Genomic DNA, 25,342 nt, shown 5'->3' on the forward strand with positions numbered 1-25,342 from the left:
GCGACAGTACCCAGTCCAGAGCTTCCGGCGACAGTACCCAGTCCAGAGCTTCCGGCGACAGTTCACAGCCCGGGGTCTCCAGCGACGGGCCACAGCCCGGGGTCTCCAGCGACGGGCCACAGCCCGGGGTCTCCAGCGACGGGCCACAGCCCGGGGTCTCCAGCGACGGGCCACAGCCCGGGGTCTCCAGCGACGAGCCACAGCCCGGGGTCTCCAGCGACGGGCCACAGCCCGGGGTCTCCAGCGACGGGCCACAGTAATGAGCCTCCGTCGATGATCCACGGGTCAGTGCTACAAGGGCGGAGGGCTCAATGTAAAGAAGGGGGGCGGCGTCCAGAGCCGCCAGCAAAGTTAGGGTGGTTTATTTAGTTGTTGTATTGTCTAGGGGGGTTTTGTAAGTCTATGGGGTTTTATGTCTATGTTTGCCTAGATTGGTTCTCAATCAGAGGCAGCTGTTTATCGTTTGTCTCTGATTGGGGACCATGTTTAGGTAGCCATATTCCTTGGGTATTTTGTGGGTTATTGTCTATGTGTAGTTGCCTGTGTCAGCACTCGTTGTTCATAGCTTCATGTTCATTTTGTTGTTTTGTATAGTTTGTTAAGTGTTCTTCGTTTATTAAATAGAAGAGTGTATTCTCATCACTCTGCGCCTTGGTCTCCTCTATACGACGAACGTGACACTGACTCCCTCTTCTCCAGTGAGTTCCTTTGTCTGACTCCCTCTGTCTCCAGTGAGTTCCTTTGTCTGACTCCCTCTTCTCCAGTGAGTTCCTTTGTCTGACTCCCTCTGTCTCCAGTGAGTTCCTCTGTCTGACTCCCTCTTCTCCAGTGAGTTCCTTTGTCTGACTCCCTCTTCTCCAGTGAGTTCCTCTGTCTGACTCCCTCTTCTCCAGTGAGTTCCTCCGTCTGACTCCCTCTTCTCCAGTGAGTTCCTCCATCTGACTCCCTCTTCTCCAGTGAGTTCCTCCGTCTGACTCGTTCTTCTCCAGTGAGTTCCTCTGTCTGACTCCCTCTGTCTCCAGTGAGTTCCTCCGTCTGACTCCCTCTGTCTCCAGTGAGTTCCTCCGATTGACTCCCTCTGTCTCCAGTGAGTTCCTCCGATTGACTCCCTCTGTCTCCAGTGAGTTCCTCTGATTGACTCCCTGTCTCCAGTGAGTTCCTCCGATTGACTCCCTCTGTCTCCAGTGAGTTCCTCCGATTGACTCCCTGTCTCCAGTGAGTTCTTCCGTCTGACTCCCTCTGTCTCCAGTGAGTTCCTCCGATTGACTCCCTCTGTCTCCAGTGAGTTCCTCCGATTGACTCCCTGTCTCCAGTGAGTTCCTCCATCTGTCTTCAGTGAGTTCTTCCGTCTGACTCCCTCTGTCTCCAGTGAGTTCCTCCGTCTGACTCCCTCTGTCTCCAGTGAGTTCCTCTGATTGACTCCCTCTGTCTCCAGTGAGTTCCTCCGATTGACTCCCTCTGTCTCCAGTGAGTTCCTCCGATTGACTCCCTCTGTCTCCAGTGAGTTCCTCCGATTGACTCCCTCTGTCTCCAGTGAGTTCCTCCGATTGACTCCCTGTCTCCAGTGAGTTCCTCCATCTGACTCCAGTGAGTTCCTCCGTCTGACTCCCTCTGTCTCCAGTGAGTTCCTCCATCTGACTCCAGTCCTGCGTTCCTGCCACTGCCTCAGGCCAAGCCTTGTTTACGTGCTTATTAAATCACAAATTAGGCCAGAGTGTCCTTGCATGGGGATAAGCTATCTAGCCTGGCAGAGACAGCAGGGATTAATGTCCTTGTATAGACAGAGACAGAAACAGAGAGGATGGAGAATGAGACAGACAGAGAGAAAGAGAGAGAGGGATGGGGGTGAGAGACAGAGAGAGAGACCAAAATTGAGATAGGGGAGGGATGAGAGACAAAGTGAAGGGGAGGTGGTGTGAGACAAAGAGTGAGAGAGGGGGGGGGAGAGAGAGAGAGAGGGAGAGAGAGGGGGAGAGAGAGAGAGAGAGACAGAGGGAGGAAGAGAGAGAGAGAGAGAAAGAGAGAGGGGGGGGACAGAGAGAGAGAGAAAGAGAGAGAGAAACCCATAATACTCAGACAGCTAGCCACAAAAAGTAGGGGTAGTATTCATAGTGTCTCAGTGTATTAGGGCTGATCTAGGATCAGTCCCCATCTGTCCATGTAATTCTCAGTCATTATAATCTAAAGGCAAAATGCATCCTAGATCAGCATTAATCTAACACAGGAAGAGCAAGGTTCATTTGAGGAGGTCACCCCGCCCTCTCCCAGACCTGTGGCTAGAGTACATCATTATGTCTATATCACTGGGTTTAATGATGCCTGAAATAATATGTGCATAGATTAAAATAACTGAATCCTAAATGACCAGCCCACCCACTCTAGAGCTACCCTTAATCACACACACACACACAGAGAGAGAAACACTCACACACTCATCAGGATGCGTAGTAATGAGAGAAAGAGCTGACGGTACACTGAGATGGTTCCGGAATGATCGGGGGTGGGAACCGCCAGAGGTTGATTTCATTTAATAAGGAGCTCATTGAACTAATCCAAGGACAAGTTAGATGGTTAGAAGCCCACCAGTCTATATAACAGAGTTAGATGGTTAGAAGCCCACCAGTCTATATAGCAGAGTTAGAAGCCCACCAGTCTATATAGCAGAGTTTAGAAGCCCACCAGTCTATATAGCAGAGTTAGAAGCCCACCAGTCTATATAGCAGAGTTTAGAAGCCCACCAGTCTATATAACAGAGTTAGATGGTTAGAAGCCCACCAGTCTACATAGCAGAGTTAGAAGCCCACCAGTCTATATAACAGAGTTAGAAGCCCACCAGTCTATATAACAGAGTTAGATGGTTAGAAGCCTACCAGTCTATATAGCAGAGTTAGAAGCCCACCAGTCTATATAGCAGAGTTAGATGGTTAGAAGCCCACCAGTCTATATAGCAGAGTTAGAAGCCCACCAGTCTATATAACAGAGTTAGATGGTTAGAAGCCCACCAGTCTATATAGCAGAGTTAGATGGTTAGAAGCCCACCAGTCTATATATCAGAGTTAGAAGACCACCAGTCTATATAGCAGAGTTTAGAAGCCCACCAGTCTATATAGCAGAGTTAGAAGCCCACCAGTCTATATAGCAGAGTTTAGAAGCCCACCAGTCTATATAACAGAGTTAGATGGTTAGAAGCCCACCAGTCTACATAGCAGAGTTAGAAGCCCACCAGTCTATATAACAGAGTTAGAAGCCCACCAGTCTATATAACAGAGTTAGATGGTTAGAAGCCCACCAGTCTATATAGCAGAGTTAGAAGCCCACCAGTCTATATAGCAGAGTTAGATGGTTAGAAGCCCACCAGTCTATATAGCAGAGTTAGAAGCCCACCAGTCTATATAACAGAGTTAGATGGTTAGAAGCCCACCAGTCTATATAACAGAGTTAGATGGTTAGAAGCCCACCAGTCTATATAGCAGAGTTAGAAGACCACCAGTCTATATAGCAGAGTTAGAAGCCCACCAGTCTATATAACATAGTTAGATGGTTAGATGCCCACCAGTCTATATAGCAGAGTTAGAAGCCCACCAGTCTATATATCAGAGTTCGAAGCTCACCAGTCTATATATCAGAGTTAGAAGCCCACCAGTCTATATAACTTAGAGTTAGATGGTTAGATGCCCACCAGTCTATATAGCAGAGTTAGAAGCCCACCAGTCTATATAGCAGAGTTAGAAGCCCACCAGTCTATATAGCAGAGTTAGATGGTTAGAAGCCCACCAGTCTATATAGCAGAGTTAAAAGCCCACCAGTCTATATAGCAGAGTAAGAAGCCCACCAGTCTATATAGCAGAGTTAGATGGTTAGAAGCCCACCAGTCTATATAGCAGAGTTAGATGGTTAGAAGCCCACCAGTCTATATAGCAGAGTTAGAAGCCCACCAGTCTATATAACAGAGTTAGAAGCCCACCAGTCTATATAGCAGAGTTAGAAGCCCACCAGTCTATATAACAGAGTTAGAAGCCCACCAGTCTATATAACAGAGTTAGATGGTTAGAAGCCCACCAGTCTATATAACAGAGTTAGAAGCCCACCAGTCTATATAACAGAGTTAGATGGTTAGAAGCCCACCAGTCTATACAGCAGAGTTAGAAGCCCACCAGTCTATATAGCAGAGTTAGATGGTTAGAAGCCCACCAGTCTATATAGCAGAGTTAGAAGCCCACCAGTCTATATAGCAGAGTTAGAAGCCCACCAGTCTATATAGCAGAATTAGATGGTTAGAAGCCCACCAGTCTATATAGCAGAGTTAGAAGCCCAGCAGTCTATATAACAGAGTTAGATGGTTAGAAGCCCACCAGTCTATATAACAGAGTTAGAAGCCCACCAGTCTATATAACAGAGTTAGATGGTTAGAAGCCCACCAGTCTATATAGCAGAGTTAGAAGCCCACCAGTCTATATAGCAGAGTTAGATGGTTAGAAGCCCACCAGTCTATATAGCAGAGTTAGAAGCCCACCAGTCTATATAGCAGAGTTAGAAGCCCACCAGTGTATATAACAGAGTTAGATGGTTAGAAGCCCACCAGTCTATACAGCAGAGTTAGAAGCCCACCAGTCTATATAGCAGAGTTAGAAGCCCACCAGTCTATATAACATAGTTAGATGGTTAGAAGCCCACCAGTCTATATGGCAGAGTTAGAAGCCCACCAGTCTATATAGCAGAGTTAGAAGACCACCAGTCTATATAGCAGAGTTAGAAGCCCACCAGTCTATATAGCAGAGTTAGATGGTTAGAAGACCACCAGTCTATATAGCAGAGTTAGAAGCCCACCAGTCTATATAACAGAGTTAGAAGCCCACCAGTCTATATAACAGAGTTAGAAGCCCACCAGTCTATATAGCAGAGTTAGATGGTTAGAAGCCCACCAGTCTATATAGCAGAGTTAGAAGCCCACCAGTCTATATAACAGAGTTAGATGGTTAGAAGACCACCAGTCTATACAGCAGAGTTAGAAGCCCACCAGTCTATATAGCAGAGTTAGAAGACCACCAGTCTATATAACAGAGTTAGATGGTTAGAAGCCCACCAGTCTATACAGCAGAGTTAGAAGACCACCAGTCTATACAGCAGAGTTCGAAGCCCACCAGTCTATATAGCAGAGTTAGATGGTTAGAAGCCCACCAGTCTATATAGCAGAGTTAGAAGCCCACCAGTCTATATAACAGAGTTAGATGGTTAGAAGCGCACCAGTCTATATAGCAGAGTTAGAAGCCCACCAGTCTATATAACAGATTTAGATGGTTAGAAGCCCACCAGTCTATATAGCAGAGTTAGATGGTTAGAAGCCCACCAGTCTATATAACAGAGTTAGATGGTTAGAAGCCCACCAGTCTATATAACAGAGTTAGAAGCCCACCAGTCTATATAACAGAGTTAGATGGTTAGAAGCCCACCAGTCTATATAGCAGAGTTAGAAGCCCACCAGTCTATATAGCAGAGTTAGATGGTTAGAAGCCCACCAGTCTATATAACAGAGTTAGATGGTTAGAAGCCCACCAGTCTATATAACAGAGTTAGAAGCCCACCAGTCTATATAACAGAGTTAGATGGTTAGAAGCCCACCAGTCTATATAGCAGAGTTAGAAGCCCACCAGTCTATATAGCAGAGTTAGATGGTTAGAAGCCCACCAGTCTATATAGCAGAGTTAGAAGCCCACCAGTCTATATAGCAGAGTTAGAAGCCCACCAGTGTATATAACAGAGTTAGATGGTTAGAAGCCCACCAGTCTATATGGCAGAGTTAGAAGCCCACCAGTCTATATAGCAGAGTTAGAAGACCACCAGTCTATATAGCAGAGTTAGAAGACCACCAGTCTATACAGCAGAGTTAGAAGCCCACCAGTCTATATAACAGAGTTAGATGGTTAGAAGACCACCAGTCTATATAGCAGAGTTAGAAGCCCACCAGTCTATATAACAGAGTTAGAAGCCCACCAGTCTATATAACAGAGTTAGAAGCCCACCAGTCTATATAGCAGAGTTAGATGGTTAGAAGCCCACCAGTCTATATAGCAGAGTTAGAAGCCCACCAGTCTATATAACAGAGTTAGAAGCCCACCAGTCTATATAGCAGAGTTAGAAGCCCACCAGTCTATATAGCAGAGTTAGATGGTTAGAAGCCCACCAGTCTATATAGCAGAGTTAAAAGCCCACCAGTCTATATAGCAGAGTAAGAAGCCCACCAGTCTATATAGCAGAGTTAGATGGTTAGAAGCCCACCAGTCTATATAGCAGAGTTAGATGGTTAGAAGCCCACCAGTCTATATAGCAGAGTTAGAAGCCCACCAGTCTATATAACAGAGTTAGAAGCCCACCAGTCTATATAGCAGAGTTAGAAGCCCACCAGTCTATATAACAGAGTTAGAAGCCCACCAGTCTATATAACAGAGTTAGATGGTTAGAAGCCCACCAGTCTATATAACAGAGTTAGAAGCCCACCAGTCTATATAACAGAGTTAGATGGTTAGAAGCCCACCAGTCTATACAGCAGAGTTAGAAGCCCACCAGTCTATATAGCAGAGTTAGATGGTTAGAAGCCCACCAGTCTATATAGCAGAGTTAGAAGCCCACCAGTCTATATAGCAGAGTTAGAAGCCCACCAGTCTATATAGCAGAATTAGATGGTTAGAAGCCCACCAGTCTATATAGCAGAGTTAGAAGCCCAGCAGTCTATATAACAGAGTTAGATGGTTAGAAGCCCACCAGTCTATATAACAGAGTTAGAAGCCCACCAGTCTATATAACAGAGTTAGATGGTTAGAAGCCCACCAGTCTATATAGCAGAGTTAGAAGCCCACCAGTCTATATAGCAGAGTTAGATGGTTAGAAGCCCACCAGTCTATATAGCAGAGTTAGAAGCCCACCAGTCTATATAGCAGAGTTAGAAGCCCACCAGTGTATATAACAGAGTTAGATGGTTAGAAGCCCACCAGTCTATACAGCAGAGTTAGAAGCCCACCAGTCTATATAGCAGAGTTAGAAGCCCACCAGTCTATATAACATAGTTAGATGGTTAGAAGCCCACCAGTCTATATGGCAGAGTTAGAAGCCCACCAGTCTATATAGCAGAGTTAGAAGACCACCAGTCTATATAGCAGAGTTAGAAGCCCACCAGTCTATATAGCAGAGTTAGATGGTTAGAAGACCACCAGTCTATATAGCAGAGTTAGAAGCCCACCAGTCTATATAACAGAGTTAGAAGCCCACCAGTCTATATAACAGAGTTAGAAGCCCACCAGTCTATATAGCAGAGTTAGATGGTTAGAAGCCCACCAGTCTATATAGCAGAGTTAGAAGCCCACCAGTCTATATAACAGAGTTAGATGGTTAGAAGACCACCAGTCTATACAGCAGAGTTAGAAGCCCACCAGTCTATATAGCAGAGTTAGAAGACCACCAGTCTATATAACAGAGTTAGATGGTTAGAAGCCCACCAGTCTATACAGCAGAGTTAGAAGACCACCAGTCTATACAGCAGAGTTCGAAGCCCACCAGTCTATATAGCAGAGTTAGATGGTTAGAAGCCCACCAGTCTATATAGCAGAGTTAGAAGCCCACCAGTCTATATAACAGAGTTAGATGGTTAGAAGCGCACCAGTCTATATAGCAGAGTTAGAAGCCCACCAGTCTATATAACAGATTTAGATGGTTAGAAGCCCACCAGTCTATATAGCAGAGTTAGATGGTTAGAAGCCCACCAGTCTATATAACAGAGTTAGATGGTTAGAAGCCCACCAGTCTATATAACAGAGTTAGAAGCCCACCAGTCTATATAACAGAGTTAGATGGTTAGAAGCCCACCAGTCTATATAGCAGAGTTAGAAGCCCACCAGTCTATATAGCAGAGTTAGATGGTTAGAAGCCCACCAGTCTATATAACAGAGTTAGATGGTTAGAAGCCCACCAGTCTATATAACAGAGTTAGAAGCCCACCAGTCTATATAACAGAGTTAGATGGTTAGAAGCCCACCAGTCTATATAGCAGAGTTAGAAGCCCACCAGTCTATATAGCAGAGTTAGATGGTTAGAAGCCCACCAGTCTATATAGCAGAGTTAGAAGCCCACCAGTCTATATAGCAGAGTTAGAAGCCCACCAGTGTATATAACAGAGTTAGATGGTTAGAAGCCCACCAGTCTATATGGCAGAGTTAGAAGCCCACCAGTCTATATAGCAGAGTTAGAAGACCACCAGTCTATATAGCAGAGTTAGAAGACCACCAGTCTATACAGCAGAGTTAGAAGCCCACCAGTCTATATAACAGAGTTAGATGGTTAGAAGACCACCAGTCTATATAGCAGAGTTAGAAGCCCACCAGTCTATATAACAGAGTTAGAAGCCCACCAGTCTATATAACAGAGTTAGAAGCCCACCAGTCTATATAGCAGAGTTAGATGGTTAGAAGCCCACCAGTCTATATAGCAGAGTTAGAAGCCCACCAGTCTATATAACAGAGTTAGATGGTTAGAAGCCCACCAGTCTATATAGCAGAGTTAGATGGTTAGAAGCCCACCAGTCTATATAGCAGAGTTAGAAGCCCACCAGTCTATATAGCAGAGTTAGATGGTTAGAAGACCACCAGTCTATACAGCAGAGTTAGAAGCCCACCAGTCTATATAGCAGAGTTAGAAGACCACCAGTCTATATAACAGAGTTAGATGGTTAGAAGCCCACCAGTCTATACAGCAGAGTTAGAAGACCACCAGTCTATATAGCAGAGTTAGAAGCCCACCAGTCTATATAACAGAGTTAGATGGTTAGAAGCCCACCAGTCTATACAGCAGAGTTAGAAGCCCACCAGTCTATATAGCAGAGTTAGAAGACCACCAGTCTATATAACAGAGTTAGATGGTTAGAAGCCCACCAGTCTATACAGCAGAGTTAGAAGACCACCAGTCTATATAACAGAGTTAGATGGTTAGAAGCCCACCAGTCTATATAGCAGAGTTAGAAGCCCACCAGTCTATATAACAGATTTAGATGGTTAGAAGCCCACCAGTCTATATAGCAGAGTTAGATGGTTAGAAGCCCACCAGTCTATATAGCAGAGTTAGAAGCCCACCAGTCTATACATCAGAGTTAGAAGCCCACCAGTCTATATAGCAGAGTCGTGCTGGTCTGACTCATCACCAGCCTTGCTGTCCACTGGCAAAGTGACAATTACATCTTTCTGATTGACAATGACAAGCGGAAGTTGGAAGGCACACACATGACTGGCTGTGTGTCTTACTGGCGGGAAGATACAGGCAAGGCGATGTCCCTTCCCCAGTCCTAGCTCCCCCGTCCCCTCATCTCTCCATTCCTCCATAAGCATAGCTCCTCGCTGATAGAGTGAGATGAGGCAGGGATGAGACAGGGAGAGAGGGATGAGAGGGATGAGACAGGTAGAGAGGGATAAGACAGGGAGAGAGGGATGAGACAGGGAGAGAGGGATGAGACAGGGAGAGAGGGATGAGACGGGGAGAGAGGGATGAGACAGGGAGAGAGGGATGAGACAGGGAGAGAGGGATGAGACAGGGAGAGAGGGATGAGACATGGAGAGAGGGATGAGACATGGAGATAGGGATGAGACGAAGATAGGGATGAGCCGGAGAGAGGGATGAGACATGGAGAGAGGGAGAGAGGGAATAGACACGGAGAGAGGGATGAGACACGGAGAGAGGAATGAGACAAGGAGAGGGGAGAGAGGGATGAGACATAGACAGGGAGAGAGGGATGAGACACGGAGAGAGGAATAAGGCACAGAGATTGGGATGAGACGGAGAGAGGGATGAGACAAGGAGAGAGTAATGAGACAAGGAGAGGGGAGAGAGGGATGAGACACAGACAGGGAGAGAGGGATGAGACAGGGAGAGGGATGAGGCAGGGAGAGAGATGAGACAATAAGACAGGGAGAGAGGGATGAGACAGGGTGAGGGATGAGGCAGGGAGAGAGAGATGAGACAGGAAGAGAGGGATGAGGCAGGGAGAGAGGGATGAGACAGGGAGAGAAGGATAGTGTCTGGAGAGTTTTAAGAGCTCTTGTCATCATGTTGTCACGGCCCCTCCTCTGCAGTGCAGGGGCGGTTCCTCCTGCAGGCAGAGGAGGGTCGTTAGTGATTGACTCTTGTCTCTCTCTCTCTCTCTGCTCCTCCAGGTATGATCCTGTTTTGTTTGTTCCTTTGTAGTTTTACTTAGTTTTCACTCAGTCATTCACACACACAGATTCACGCATCCCTGCACTTTACATACACCTCACATGATGATACTTTCACACCTCATTCCTTTTTCTTTGTTTAAAGTTAATAGTTTGGTTTATAATAAAGAACCTTTTTGATTGGCCTATACCTGTTGTTCGTGTCCCCTCATAGTTTGGTTTATAATAAAGAACCTTTTTGATTGGTCCATACCTGTTGTTCATGTCCCCTCATAGTTTGGTTTATAATAAAGAACCTTTTTGATTGGCCTATACCTGTTGTTCATGTCCCCTCATAGTTTGGTTTACAATAAAGAACCTTTTTGATTGGCCGATACCTGTTGTTCATGTCCCCTCATAGTTTGGTTTATAATAAAGAACCTTTTTGATTGGTCCATACCTGTTGTTCATGTCCCCTCATAGTTTGGTTTATAATAAAGAACCTTTTTGATTGGCCTATACCTGTTGTTCATGTCCCCTCATAGTTTGGTTTATAATAAAGAACCTTTTTGATTGGCCGATACCTGTTGTTCATGTCCCCTCATAGTTTGGTTTATAATAAAGAACCTTTTTGATTGGCCGATACCTGTTGTTCATGTCCCCTCATAGTTTGGTTTATAATAAACAACCTTTTTGATTGGCCGATACCTGTTGTTCATGTCCCCTCATAGTTTGGTTTATAATAAACAACCTTTTTGATTGGTCTATACCTGTTGTTCGTGTCCCCTCATTTTTGCCACAGGCTATGAGCCGGCCTGTGACAAGGTATATGTCTTGACAGAGACCGAGACCGAGATGAGAAGGAGAAGACAAGAGTGTCACTGTAAAGAAGGAAAGAAACTGTAGGGCCTCAATTACAAAATTGTCCTTTTGTTTGAACCAAACCCACACTGTATATAGCTAACTACCAACAAGATACAAAATGCATCCATTCTACAAACACAACAACTAAATAATGCATATAGCCTGAGCCACGGGCGTTATAAAATCCTCAGAACTACGCTACACCGCTGGTCTAAACTTAAACCTTCACTGGTCATTTATCCCCAGAAACACGGACAGGTGTCCACCTCTAGGTGAGAACACACTGATTACTATCACTGTCTAACAAAGACATCATTCAGACCAGGGACCTGGATGAGATCAATGATGCAATGGAGAGAGTGAGGGGGGGATGGAGGGAGTGAGGATGGAGGGAGAGAGTGAGGGGGGATGGAGGGGGTGAGGGGGGATGGAGGGGGTGAGGATGGAGGGAGAGATGGAGTGAGTGAGGATGGAGGGAGGCAGAGGGAGAGATGGAGAGAGTGAGGGGGGTGGAGGGGGTGAGGATGGAGGGAGAGATGGAGTGAGTGATGATGGAGGGAGGCAGAGGGAGAGATGGAGAGAGTAAGGGGGGGGTGGAGGGGGTGAGGATGGAGGGAGAGATAGAGTGAGTGAGGATGGAGGCAGGCAGAGGAAGAGATGGAGAGAGTGAGGGGGGAGGGAGGGGGTGAGGATGGAGGGAGAGATGGAGTGAGTGATGATGGAGGGAGGCAGAGGGAGAGATGGAGAGAGTGAGGGGGGGTGGATGGAGGGAGAGATGGAGGGAGGATAGAGGGAGAGATGGAGGGATTACTGGGAGTGTAGGGAACGGCCAGGAGCAAGATGTCAGCTGTTCTGCAGCTGCTAATTGGTGGTGATGAGATTCAGGGTCGATGGATTTCTGCTTTAACACACTTTTCTTCACTTACAGACATGCAGGGAGGGAGGGAGGGGGGAGGGAGGGAGGGACAGGGAGGGAGGGAGCGAGGGAGGGACAGGGAGGGAGGGAGGGAGGGACAGGGAGCAAGGGAGGGACAGAGGGAGTGAGGGAGTGAGGGAGTGAGGGAGTGAGGGAGGGAGGGAGGGAGGGAGGGAGGGAGGGAGGGAGGAACAGGGTCCATAGGCCTTTGGTCAAAAGTAGTGCACCATATAGGGAATAGCGTTGATAATGATGTGGAAGCCTTGATAAAGATGTTGAAGCCTTGATAATGATGCGGAAGCCTTGATAATGATGCGGAAGCCTTGATAATGATGCGGAAGCCTTGATAATTATGGGGAAGCCTTGATAATGATGTGGAAGTCTTGATAATGATGTGGAAGCCTTGATAATGATGTGGAAGTCTTCCAGTGTATCATTACGAGATTTGCAGGGTAATATTTTGTTCTGCTTTTGGAAAACATTCTAGCCTTCGCCTGAGATAATTAGACATACTCTGTCTGCTTAATCTAAGGCCTAAAGTCCCCATTAAAATTAACAACCTACATCTCTACTTTCAACAAATATGCTCATTCACTACATGGGCAAAAGCATGTGGACACCCCTTGGAATGTGTGGATTCGGCTATCTCAGCCACACCTGTTGCAGACAGCTGTATAAAATCGAGCGCATAGCCATGTAATCTCCATAGAGACACATTGGCAGTAGAATGGCCTGTACTGAAGAGCTCAGGGACTGTGGCACCGTCATAGGATGCCACCTTTCTAACAAGTCAACTGGAAGTGCTGTTATTATGATGTGGACACGTCTAGGAGCAACAACGGCTCAGCCGTGAAGTGGTAGGCCACACAAGCTCACAGAACGGGACCGCTGAGTCCTGAAGCAGGTAGCGTGTAAAAAATCGTCTGTCCTCGGTTGCAACACTCACTACTGATTTCCAAACTGTCTCCGGAAGCAACGTCAGCACAAGAACAGTTTGTCGGAAGCTTCCTGAAATGGATTTCCATGGCGAGCAGCCACGCACAAACCTAAGATCACGATGCGCAATGCCAAGCTTCGGCTGGAGTGGTGTAAAGCTCCTCGCCATTGGACTCTGGAGCAGTGGAAACGCGTTCTCTGGAGTGATGAATCAAGCTTCACCATCTGGCAGTCCGACGAACGAATCTGGGTTTGGCGGATGCCAGGAGAACACTACCATAGAGACAACTGTAAAGTGTGGTGGAGGAGGAATAACGGTCTGGGTGCTGTTTGTCATGGTTCGGGCTAGGCTCCGTAGTTCCAGTGAAGGGAAATCTTAACGCTACAGCATACAATGACATTCTAGATGATTCTGTGCTTCCAAATTTGTGGCAACAGCTTGGGAAGGCCATTTCCTGTTTCAGCATGACAATGCCCCAGTGCACAAAGCGAGGTCCTTACATACACTACCGTTCAAAAATTTGGGGTCACTTAGAAATGTCCTTGTTTTTCCACATTTTTTGTCCATTAAAATAACATCAAATTGATCAGAAATACAGTGTAGACATTGTTAATGTTGTAAATGACTATTGTAGCTGGAAACGGCTGATTTTTTATGAAATATCTACATAGGCGTACAGAGGCCCATTATCAGCAACCATCACTCCTGTGTTCCAATGGCACGTTGTGCTAGCTAATCCAAGTTCATCATTTTAAAAGGCTAATTGATCATTAGAAAACCCATTTGCAATTGTTAGCACAGCTGAAAACTATTGTCCTGATTTAAAGAAGCAATAAAACTGGCATTCTTTAGACTCGTTGAGTATCTGGAGCATCAGCATTTGTGGGTTTGATTACAGGCTCAAAATGGCCAGAAACAAATAACTTTCTTCTGAAACTCGTCAGTCTATTCTTGTTCTGAGAAATAAAGGCTATTCCATGGGAGAAATTGCCAATAATCTGAAGATATCACAACGCTGTGTACTACTCCCGTCACAGAACAGTGCAAACTGGCTCTAACCAGAATAGAAAGAGGAGTGGGAGGCCCCGGTGCACAACAGAGCAAGAGGACAAGTACATTAGAGTGTCTAGTTTGAGAAACAGACGTCTCACAAGTCCTCAAATGACAGCTTCATTAAATAGTACCCACAAAACACCAGTCTCAACGTCAACAGTGGATAGGTGAATCCGTGATGCTGGCCTTCTAGGCAGAATTGCAAAGAAAAAGACATATCTCAGACTGGCCAATAAAAGGAAAAGATTAAGATGGGGGGAAAAAAAACACAGACAGTGGACAGAGGAAGATTGGGGGAAAAAAGTGTTCTGGACAGGAGAATCTAAGTTTGAGGTGTTCGGATCACAAAGAAGAACATTCGTGAGACTAATAAAAATGGAAATATGCTGGAGGAGTGAACCATCTGTCAAGCATGGTGGAGGCAATGTGTTGGTCTGGGGGGGCTTTGGTAGAGGTAAAGTGGGAGATTTGTACAGGGTAAAAGGGATCTTAAAGAAGGAATAATATCACTCCATTTTGCAACGTCATGCCATACCCTGTGGACGGCGCTTTTTTGGAGCCAATTTCCACCTACAACAGGACAATGACCCAAAACACAGCTCCAAACTATGCAAAAAATATTTAGGGAAGAAGCAGCCAGCTGGTATTCTGTCTATAATGGAGTGGCCAGCACAGTCACCGGATCTCAACCCTATTGAGCTGTTGTGGGAGCAGCTTGAACTTATGGTACGTAAGAAGTACCCATCAAGCCAATCCAACTTGTGGGAGGTGCTTCAGGAAGCATGGGGTGAAATCTCTTCAGATTACCTCAACAAATTGACAACTAGAATGCAAAGGTCTGCAATGCTGTAAATGGAGGATTATTTGACGAAAGCAAAGTTTTGAAGGACACAATTATTATTTAAATTAAAAATCATTATTTCTAACCTTGCCAACGTCTTGACTATAGTTCCTATTCATTTTGCAACTCATTTCATGTATGTTTTCATGGAAAACAAGGACAATTCTAAGTGACCCCAAACTTTTGAAAGGTAGTGTGAATGGTTTGTCGAGATCGGTGTGGAAGAACTTGACTGGCCTGCACAGAGCCCTGATCTCAACCCCATCTAACACATTTGTGATGAATTGGAATGCTGACTGCGAGCCAGGCCTAATTGCCCAACATCTGTGCCCAACCTCACTAATGCTCTTCTGACTGAATGGAAGCAAGTCACTGCCACAATGTTCCAACATCTACAGGAAATCCTTCCCAGAAGAGTGGAGGCTGTTATAGCAGCAAAGGGGTGGACCAACTCCATATTAATGCCCATCATTTTGGAATGAGATGTTTGACGAGCAGGTGTCCACATAGTGTACTGTATATAAGATCATGTCTCTTACAATGAAGTGGCAGTTTTATAGTGAAGCCCTTGAGGTCAGCTTTTTCTATCCATATTTACACACACACACACCAATGTGGTATATAGAATATTGAATCATTCAGAGCAATAGTTTGCTCAGTGCAAACTCCACTCCATCATATTCAGGTCCGTTATAAAAACTCATCCACTGAATCATAACCATCATCAGGTTCAAGGACACTCGACCATACTGAATCTCATTGTGTGACCTCATCCATACCGAATGTCTCAGTGTGAGACCTCATCCATACCGAATGTCTCCTTGTGAGATCTCATCCATACTGAATTTCTCAGTGTGTGACCTCATCCATACTGAATATCTGTGTGACCTCATCCATACAGAATGTCTCATTGTGTGACCTCATCCATACCGAATGTCTCAGTGTGTGTGACCTCATCCATACTGAATGTCTCAGTGTGAGACCTCATCCATACTGAATGTCTCAGCGTGAGACATCATCCATACTGAATGCCTCAGTGTGGGACCTCATCCATATTGAATGCCTCAGTGTGAGACCTCATCCATACCGAATGTCTCAGTGTGAGACCTCATCCATACCGAATGTCTCCTTGTGAGACCTCATCCATACCGAATGTCTCAGTGTGAGACCTCATCCATACCGAATGTCTGTGTGAGACCTCATCCATACTGAATGTCTCAGTGTGTGACCTCATCCATACTGAATATCTGTGAGACCTCATCCATACAGAATGTCTCATTGTGTGACCTCATCCATACCGAATGTCTCAGTGTGTGTGACCTCATCCATACTGAATGTCTCAGTGTGAGACCTCATCCATACTGAATGTCTCAGCGTGAGACATCATCCATACTGAATGCCTCAGTGTGGGACCTCATCCATATTGAATGCCTCAGTGTGAGACCTCATCCATACCGAATGTCTCAGTGTGAGACCTCATCCATACCGAATGTCTCCTTGTGAGACCTCATCCATACCGAATGTCTCAGTGTGAGACCTCATCCATACCGAATGTCTGTGTGAGACCTCATCCATACTGAATGTCTCAGTGTGTGACCTCATCCATACTGAATATCTGTGAGACCTCATCCATACAGAATGTCTCATTGTGTGACCTCATCCATACCGAATGTCTCAGTGTGTGTGACCTCATCCATACTGAATGTCTCAGTGTGAGACCTCATCCATACTGAATGTCTCAGCGTGAGACATCATCCATACTGAATGCCTCAGTGTGGGACCTCATCCATATTGAATGCCTCAGTGTGAGACCTCATCCATACCGAATGTCTCAGTGTGAGACCTCATCCATACCGAATGTCTCAGTGTGAGACCTCATCCATACCGAATGTCTCAGTGTGAGACCTCATCCATATTGGATGTCTCTGACTGAGACCTCATCCATACCGGATGTCTCAGTGTGAGACCTCATCCATACCGAATGTCTCAGTGTGAGACCTCATCCATACCGAATGTCTCAGTGTGAGACCTCATCCATACCGGATGTCTCAGTGTGAGACCTCATCCATTCCGAATGTCTCAGTGTGAGACCTCATCCATACCGGATGTCTCAGTGTGAGACCTCATCCATACCGAATGTCTCAGTGTGAGACCTCATCCATACCGAATGTCTCAGTGTATCTTCTGAACAGAAGATAAACTGAGCCTGCATCCCAAATTGCAGCCTAATGGCACTAGAGCCCTATCAGCCATGGTCAAAAGTAGTGCACTACCCTATGGGCCATGGTCAAAAGTAGTGCACTACCCTATGGGCCATGGTCAAAAGTAGTGCACTAACCTATGGGCCATGGTCAAAAGTAGTGCACTACCCTATGGGTCCTGGTCAAAAGTAGTGCACTACCCTATGGGCCATGGTCAAAAGTAGTGCACTATAAAGGGAACAGGGTGCCATTTGGGACAACATGATGATAATCATTGACAGAACAACAATGCCTTTTCGTTACAAGGGGTTAGGGTTAACAAGGGACTGAATCTTACTGACTGTCAGACTCACCACAGATGAGTCATTATCAATCACTCAGGCAAGGAAGTAAAGGAAATTGGTAAAACAGCTGTTCTGGTGCCTGCTGGAAAATGAAGTCAATCCATCCATATGCTAATGTAGGCTCTGGTGTCTGTTGGGCGTTGTAGTCCAACACAGATGCTAAGAGGACTCACAAAGACTCACTGGATTCTGTAAAATAACTATAGGGACCGGCAGCACAGGACTGCACAATGCACTGTCTTTGTCTCTTACTTTATTTTCCTTCTCGAATGAAACCAACTACTCTGGAGCCAGGGAGAGGGAGAAAAACATGGGTTAGAGGGCCAGAGAGAGGAGAGGAAACAGAGAGAGGAGAGAAGGAGAGGAAAGTAAACAGAGAGGAGAGAAGGAGAGGAAAGTAAACAGAGAGAGGAGAGAAGGAGAGGAAAGTAAACAGAGAGAGGAGAGAAGGAGAGAAGGAGAGGAAAGTAAACAGAGAGAGGAGAGAAGGAGAGGAAAGTAAACAGAGAGAGGAGATAAGGAGAGGAGAGGAAACAGAGAGAGAGGAGAGAAGGAGAGGAGAGGAAACAGAGAGAGGAGAGAAGGAGAGGAGAGGAAACATAGAGAGGAGAGAAGGAGAGGAAAGTAAACAGAGAGAGGAGAGAAGGAGAGAAGGAAAGGAAAGTAAACAGAGAGAGGAGAGAAGGAGAGGAAAGTAAACAGAGAGGAGAGAAGGAGAGGAAAGTAAACAGAGAGAGGAGAGAAGGAGAGAAGGAGAGGAAAGTAAACAGAGAGAGGAGAGAAGGAGAGGAAAGTAAACAGAGAGAGGAGAGAATGAGAGGAAAGTAAACAGAGAGAGGAGAGAAGGAGAGGAAACAGAGAGAGGAGAGAAGGAGAGGAGAGGAAACAGAGAGAGGAGAGGAGAGGAAACGAGAGAGGAGAGAAGGAGAGGAAGAGGAGAGGGGACTCAGGGGAAAGATAAACAGAGAGAGGAGAGAAAGAGAGGAAAGTAAACAGAGAGGAGAGAGAGATGAGACTGAAAGAGAGAGAGAAGAGAGGAAACGAGGAAGAGGAGAGGGGACTCAGGGGAAAGATAAACAGAGAGAGGAGAGAAGGAGAGGAAACGAGGAAGAGGAGAGGGGACTCAGGGGAAAGATAAACAGAGAGAGGAGAGAAGGAGAGGAAAGTAAACAGAGAGGAGAGAAGGAGAGGAGAGGAAACAGAGAGAGGAGAGAGAGATGAGACTGAAAGAGAGAGAGAAGAGAGGAAACGAGGAAGAGGAGAGGGGACTCAGGGGAAAGATAAACAGAGAGAGGAGAGAAGGAGAGGAAAGTAAACAGAGAGAGGAGAGAAGGAGAGGAGAGGAAACAGAGAGAGGAGAGAAGGAGAGGAAAGTAAACAGAGAGAGGAGAGAAGGAGAGAAGGAAACAGAGAGATGAGAGAAGGAGAGGAAAGTAAACAGAGAGAGGAGAGAAGGAGAGGAAAGTAAACAGAGAGAGGAGAGAAGGAGAGGAGAGGAAACAGAGAGAGGAGAGAGAGATGAGACTGAAAGAGAGAGAGAAGAGAGGAAATGAGGAAGAGGAGAGGGGACTCAGGGGAAAGATAAACAGAGAGAGGAGAGAAAGAGAGGAAAGTAAACAGAGAGGAGAGAGAGATGAGACTGAAAGAGAGAGAGAAGAGAGGAAACGAGGAAGAGGAGAGGGGACTCGGGGGAAAGATAAACAGAGAGAGGAGAGGAGAGGAAACGAGGAAGAGGAGAGGGGACTCAGGGGAAAGATAAACAGAGAGAGAAGTTTGAGGCAAAGAGAAAGAGACAGAGAGAGATAGCGAGAGAGAAAGACAGACAGAGAGAGAGGGCTGTTGTGAATGTGGAACACACCTTCAGAATATAGTCTCACTAACAAACAGCATGAATCAGAACACTCTGGGAGCTCCAATCAGTGTGCTGTGTTCTGTCAGAACACTCTGGGAGCTCCAATCAGTGTGCTGTGTTCTGTTAGAACACTCTTGGAGCTCCAATCAGTGTGCTGTGTTCTGCCTGTTTACAGCTCCAATCAGTGTGCTGTGTTCTGTTAGAACACTCTGGGAGCTCCAATCAGTGTGCTGTGTTCTGCCTGTTTACAGCTCCAATCAGTGTGCTGTGTTCTGTTAGAACACTCTGGGAGCTCCAATCAGTGTGCTGTGTTCTGCCTGTTTACAGCTCCAATCAGTGTGCTGTGTTCTGTTAGAACACTCTGGGAGCTCCAATCAGTGTGCTGTGTTCTGCCTGTTTACAGCTCCAATCAGTGTGCTGTGTTCTGTTAGAACACTCTGAGTGCTCCAATTAGTGTGCTGTGTTCAGTTAAGACACTCTGGGAGCTCCAATCAGTGTGCTGTGTTCAGTTAGAACACTCTGGGAGCTCCAATCCGTGTGCTGTGTTCAGTTAGAACACTCTGGGAGCTCCAATCAGTGTGCTGTGTTCTGTCAGAACACTCTGGGAGCTCCAATCAGTGTGCTGTGTTCTGTCAGAACACTCTGGGAGCTCCAATCAGTGTGCTGTGTTCTGCCTGTTTACTGCTCCAATCAGTGTGCTGTGTTCTGTTAGAACACTCTGGGAGCTCCAATCAGTGTGCTGTGTTCTGCCTGTTTACAGCTCCAATCAGTGTGCTGTGTTCTGTTAGAACACTCTGGGAGCTCCAATCAGTGTGCTGTGTTCTGCCTGTTTACAGCTCCAATCAGTGTGCTGTGTTCTGTTAGAACACTCTGGGAGCTCCAATCAGTGTGCTGTGTTCAGTTAGAACACTCTGGGAGCTCCAATGAGTGTGCTGTGTTCAGTTAGAACACTCTGGGAGCTCCAATCAGTGTGCTGTGTTCAGTTAGAACACTCTGGGAGCTCCAATCAGTGTGCTGTGTTCTGCCTGTTTACACATTTTGTTATATTAACTTCAGTAGTAACTGGTCCTATTCATCTATAAATCATGTTCACCAGAGTACTTATAAGAAAGACTTATAACAAAGACTGAAACATCTCACTCCCTCGCTAGTGTTCCCCTCTCCCTCTCGATCGATGTCTCTCTTTCTCTGTCTGACTTAGTCACTCTCTCTCTCCCTCCCTCTCTCTTGACCTCTGCCTCTCTCCCTGACTCTTTGTTTTTTCTCACTCTCTCCATCACCCTCTCTTTCTCTCTCTGCCTGTCTGTCTCCTCTTCTTTTGACCTAGTCTTCATCATTCTGCCTCTTCCATCTCCTTCTCAGTCTCCTTTTCCTCTGGCGCTCCCTCCCTCTCTCCCTTCTCTCCCTCTGTACTCTCCCTCCCTGCCCTCTCTCTCTCCCTCCTCTCTCTCTCTCCCACTCCCTCTGCCGGTCTCCTTTCCCTCTTCCCAGTCTCTTTCTGACCCGGTCTACCTCTCTCTCTTCCTCCCTCTTTCTCTCCCTCTCTCTCCTTTTCCCTCTGTCCAGGAGAAGCGTCTGTCAATGAGGATAGAGGACATCAGTGATCACCCACACCGTATGCCCAATCTCCACCCACCTATTATATTAAAATGATATCAACGACTCCATAGGGAAATCATTAGCCAACCATGTGTTATCCTTTGTTACTCCACCTCCTTCAAACCCTCCACCACCCCAACCCCCAAGCCTGACCTGCAAACTGAATCTCATTCAGGAATCTGAGGGGAACCATTTGGAATTATGAACAAGGTGTATTTTAATTGGCCATATGGTGCAACATCTCCCTCCTCTCTCTGCACAGAGAAAGCGAGGGATGAGGAGAGAGAAAGCGAGGGATGAGGAGAGAGAAAGCGAGGGATGAGGAGAGAGAAAGCGAGGGATGAGGAGAGAGAAAGCGAGGGATGAGCCAGATGAGTTACTATTGTTACTATTGTGTGTGTGTGTGTGTGTGTGTGTGTGTGTGTGTGTGTGTGTGTGTGTGTGTGTGTGTGTGTGTGTGTGTGTGTGTGTGTGTGTGTGTGTGTGTGTGTGTGTGTGTGTGTGTGTGTGTGTGTGTGTGTGTGTGGCAGAGGAGGTTTGTAGAATAGGCTTGGGTGGTCTGTACCTTGCCTGAGACTTGAAGTGATGCCTGGTGCTTTAAATCAGTGTGCTACTAAGTCTTCTTCCCTCATGCAGGCGGCTGGGGATTGATCTCTGATTGGTTACATCCCAGTATAACATAGTGCACGTACACTGAGTATACAAAACATTAAGAACACCTGCTCTTTACATGACAGGCTGACCCGGTGAATTCAGCTGAAAGCTATGATCCTTATTGATGTCACTTGTTAAATCCGTGTAGATGAAGGGGAGGAGACGGGTTAAAGAAGGATTTTTAAGCCTTGAGACAATTGAGACATGGATTGGGTATGTGTACCATTTAAGAGGGAGAAAGATTTACGAGCCTTTGGTATGGTAGTCGGTGTCAGGCGAACCGGTTTGTGTCAAGAACTGCAACGCTGCTGGGTTTTTCACGCTCAAAAGATTCCCGTGTGTATCCAGAATGTTCCACCACCCAAAGGACATCCAGCCAACAGTGGTCGAAAATGGTTAATTGATGAAAGAGGACTTAGGAGGGTGGCACGAATTGTGCAGAGCAGCAGACTGTCTACAATTAGTCAACTGACAGTCCAGTACAACATTGGTGCACAAAGACCCATAAAAGAATGCACAACTCGTCGTACACTGACATGAATGGGGTTTGGCAGCCGACGACCTCACAGAGCTACACTTCTTTCAGCAAAATTTAAGAAAATGATCTTACAGTGGGCTAAGGAACAAACATTTTAGAATTTGAGAAACATTTCCTGTTCTGATGAATACAAAACACAGGAGTACATGCATCTGCCATGGGGTGGCAGGGTTGCCTAGTTGTTAGAGCGTTGGACTAGTAACCGGAAGGTTGCAAGTTCAAATCCCCAAGCTGACAAGGTACCAATCTGTCGTTCTGCCCCTGAACAGGCAGTTAACCCACTGTTCCTAGGCTGTCATTGAAAATAAGAATTTGTTCTATGGAGTCAACCAGGTGGCCTAACCTAAATAATCCATTTACACAATCTATTGTGACATGGAGTCAACCAGGTGGCCTAACCTAAATAATCCACTTACACAATCTATTGTGACATGGAGTCAACCAGGTGGCCTAACCTAAATAATCCACTTACACAATCTATTATGACATGGAGTCAACCAGGTGGCCTAACCTAAACGACACTATTAAATAAGGCGTTGAGTGTTTTATGTGGGGGAAATAAATGACTTACGGTAGAAGACGTACTGCGTGAAATTGGACCATACTTTCTCAGGTGCGTAATGGCTGATGGAAGAGGCGGTGAGCAACGAGTTACAGGCAACGATGTGGAACCCGCTCTCCGACAGCATGTCAAAGGCCCGCTCCAGGTGACAGAACCGGAGGAAGAACCGGGAGGTGTACCTGTCCGCAGCCCTGTCTGCGTCTAGGCTCTCATTCAGGGTGTTTCCAAACACCTCTTTGGCGAGGCCGATCCTTCCGCTGATGAAGATTCTGGGTACTACTTTTTTGGATTTGGGGTTAATCTGACTGTCTTTGCCCCCCGGTGCCGCGCACGTGCCTTTGAAACCGACGGTTAAGTATCCATATCTCCCGTCCAGAGAGTATGAGGAATATATCCGCGGGTCGCTGCTTAGCGACGCGTTGTCGAAATCACTATGAAACGGGTCGTCCTGAAAAATGTTAGATTCCTCGGACGCCAACATTTTGACCAGTTTGGGCAGTTCAAAGTATTCTGCTTCCCGTTTTAACCTCCCTTTCTCCGGGAAGTGATCCGGTAGGACGACCTGTTTATCTCTCAAATAATCCAAGACATATCTGAACAGAAAACCATCTCTGTCGATAAAATAACGTCCCCTGAGGTCCCGAGCCAAATCGTTCGATGAGGACACCTTCTTGGTGGAGAATAACCGTCCCAGTAAGGAATTGGGGATGCTTGTTAAAGTATGGAGACGAGTATAGTATACCTGACCTCCCACGTTTAATTCAATAACATCAGACGGCGGGTTTTGCACCGACCCTGTTTCTTTAGCCGGCTGGGTTTTACAATTCTCACTCAGTGCCATTTTTAGTTCATGCATAAAACCAAATCCCGGTCAAGGTGTGGCGCGCAGATGTTCCCAAAAAGTTTTCTACATGGAATGGAATGTGCATGTCTTCTGTTGAATTAAATCGGTCCCCACATGCAGTGCACGCATATTTTTACACACATCCATTGCTGTGAGTCCATTAATATAATCCTACAGTGAAATCATCGTGAAATCACCATTATTCCATAATCGATCGAAAATATAATTGATCACCTCTGCACTTCAGTCCGTTCTGGATAAAAATGTCCAACTTCTTTGATTCTGCAAGGCAAGCTCCAGTCCTTGTTTTTTATTAACAGTCCAGTGTAACTTTATCTGCCTGAATCAATGGCACGTTCGCTGTCCACTGTGCTGAAATTGCCGTGCGCGTGCTGTTCTTTTCTGAAAGTGAAGATGGAATCCGGACGCCGGTGCAGCGCGCTCCCATCTCTACGTCTCCAAACTGCTGTGCAGAGAAGAGAGCAGAAATAACGGCCAGGCTGGCACCGAAGTGAAAACGGTTACGATGATGTTTTTCCAGCGGTGCGTGGAAAAACATAATGGGGAGTAACGTCTTACATCATCATCTTAAAGGAAAATTACGTTTGAAAACGTAAGACGTAGCGTAGAATAGCCTACATTCTGAATGACATTCCATAGAAAATATATTAACATTCTTCAAAGTAGCCTAATAGGCTATAATAACATTTGAGTTTGAATTTAATTTGGGGATTTCCATATGCTGAAACATATCAGGTGACTAATTAAAAACTGTGTATGATATAATTAGCAAAAAACTAAATAACCCCACTATTCGTTTTTGTTGCTTCCCAGGATTGATCTATGCTGATGAATAATGTCTTCATTGTCTATCACCAGCTATTTCAAGCTGGGAGGTTGTGATGCGCTATGGTACAGTGATTGGACTGTGAGTGGGCGTCACTTCAACACCATGGAAAGGTACCGTTCGGCTGCAAGTGGCCACAGAGCCCCTCAGTGGAGATGTCATAATACCCATAAAACCTAGAGGTCAAACAGAGAAATGGTTCCAATCGTTTCCCCCCATAAATTAAATTTTTAAAACACTTAAAATAAGGGCTGTGTTTCGTGTCTTCTTCCTGACGTGACGTTTTAATTACCATGTAAATCTCTCTCAGACAAGGTGACGTTTATCAATGTATTAGTCTCTATTTACTCTCAGATTCGAAAATGTTAATTAGCATCAAAGTAGACATCATGCAAAACTACAAATCCCTGTAAGCTTTGCTAACAGGTATTGTGTCCATTTTAAACTTGCACAGCTAATTAGTATTACATTTGTTTGTGGGGGGGTTATATGCATGCAAATATAGTGATAAACGTCACCTCGTCCTAGAGAGAGATTTACATCACGCCAGGGAAAAGAATGCATGAAACACAGCCCTTATTTTAAGCGTTTCTAAAATCCCCTATTGGGAAAATGAATGGAGGAAAAACAATTGGAACCATTTCCCTATTTAACCGCTAGGTTTCATGGGTATTATGACACCTCCACTGTGGGGCTCTGTAGGGTGCCACAATTGGAACGATTTACTTGTTTGACTGCTAGGTTTTTTTAAGGTTCTTTTGACTCATACTTTAGCCCATCTGCTGCGCATGCGTCGGTTTACTATCCATGATGGTGGCGATGAGTGAGTACTTAAGGCCTACTTGTCACAGTAACTATCTTTAAATAACTCCTATGTTGCAATGCATATTAACATATTGTCTTGTTTGTTCTTTTAAGGACGGCTTGTATGGCAATTTTTTCTCAGTCGTATATAGTCATATGCTTGTAAATAGTAGCCTATGCTCTTGTTTTTTTTACTCTTCAGTAGGTCTGTATTCTCTTTAGTAGGGCCTGTACTCTTTAGTAGGGTCTGTACTCTTTAGTAGGGCTATACTCTTTAGTAGGGTCTGTACTCTTTAGTAGGGTCTGTACTCTTTAGT

The 25,342-nt window shown here is 45.7% G+C and overlaps 1 protein-coding gene across 1 annotated transcript in view; it reads right to left on the reverse strand.

The window, feature by feature from the left end:
• LOC139366083 (BTB/POZ domain-containing protein KCTD16-like) overlaps positions 1-23,715 on the reverse strand; it is a 39,098-nt gene extending 15,383 nt beyond the window's left edge. The window contains exon 1 of the mRNA XM_071103174.1: positions 22,540-23,715. Within this exon, the coding sequence (XP_070959275.1) occupies positions 22,540-23,386 (847 nt within the window). The 5' untranslated portion in view covers positions 23,387-23,715. The remainder of the gene's footprint in view (positions 1-22,539) is intronic.
• Between the last annotated feature and the right edge of the window lie 1,627 nt (positions 23,716-25,342).

Source organism: Oncorhynchus clarkii, chromosome 14, assembly GCF_045791955.1.
Source record: "Oncorhynchus clarkii lewisi isolate Uvic-CL-2024 chromosome 14, UVic_Ocla_1.0, whole genome shotgun sequence".
NCBI lineage: Eukaryota > Metazoa > Chordata > Actinopteri > Salmoniformes > Salmonidae > Oncorhynchus > Oncorhynchus clarkii.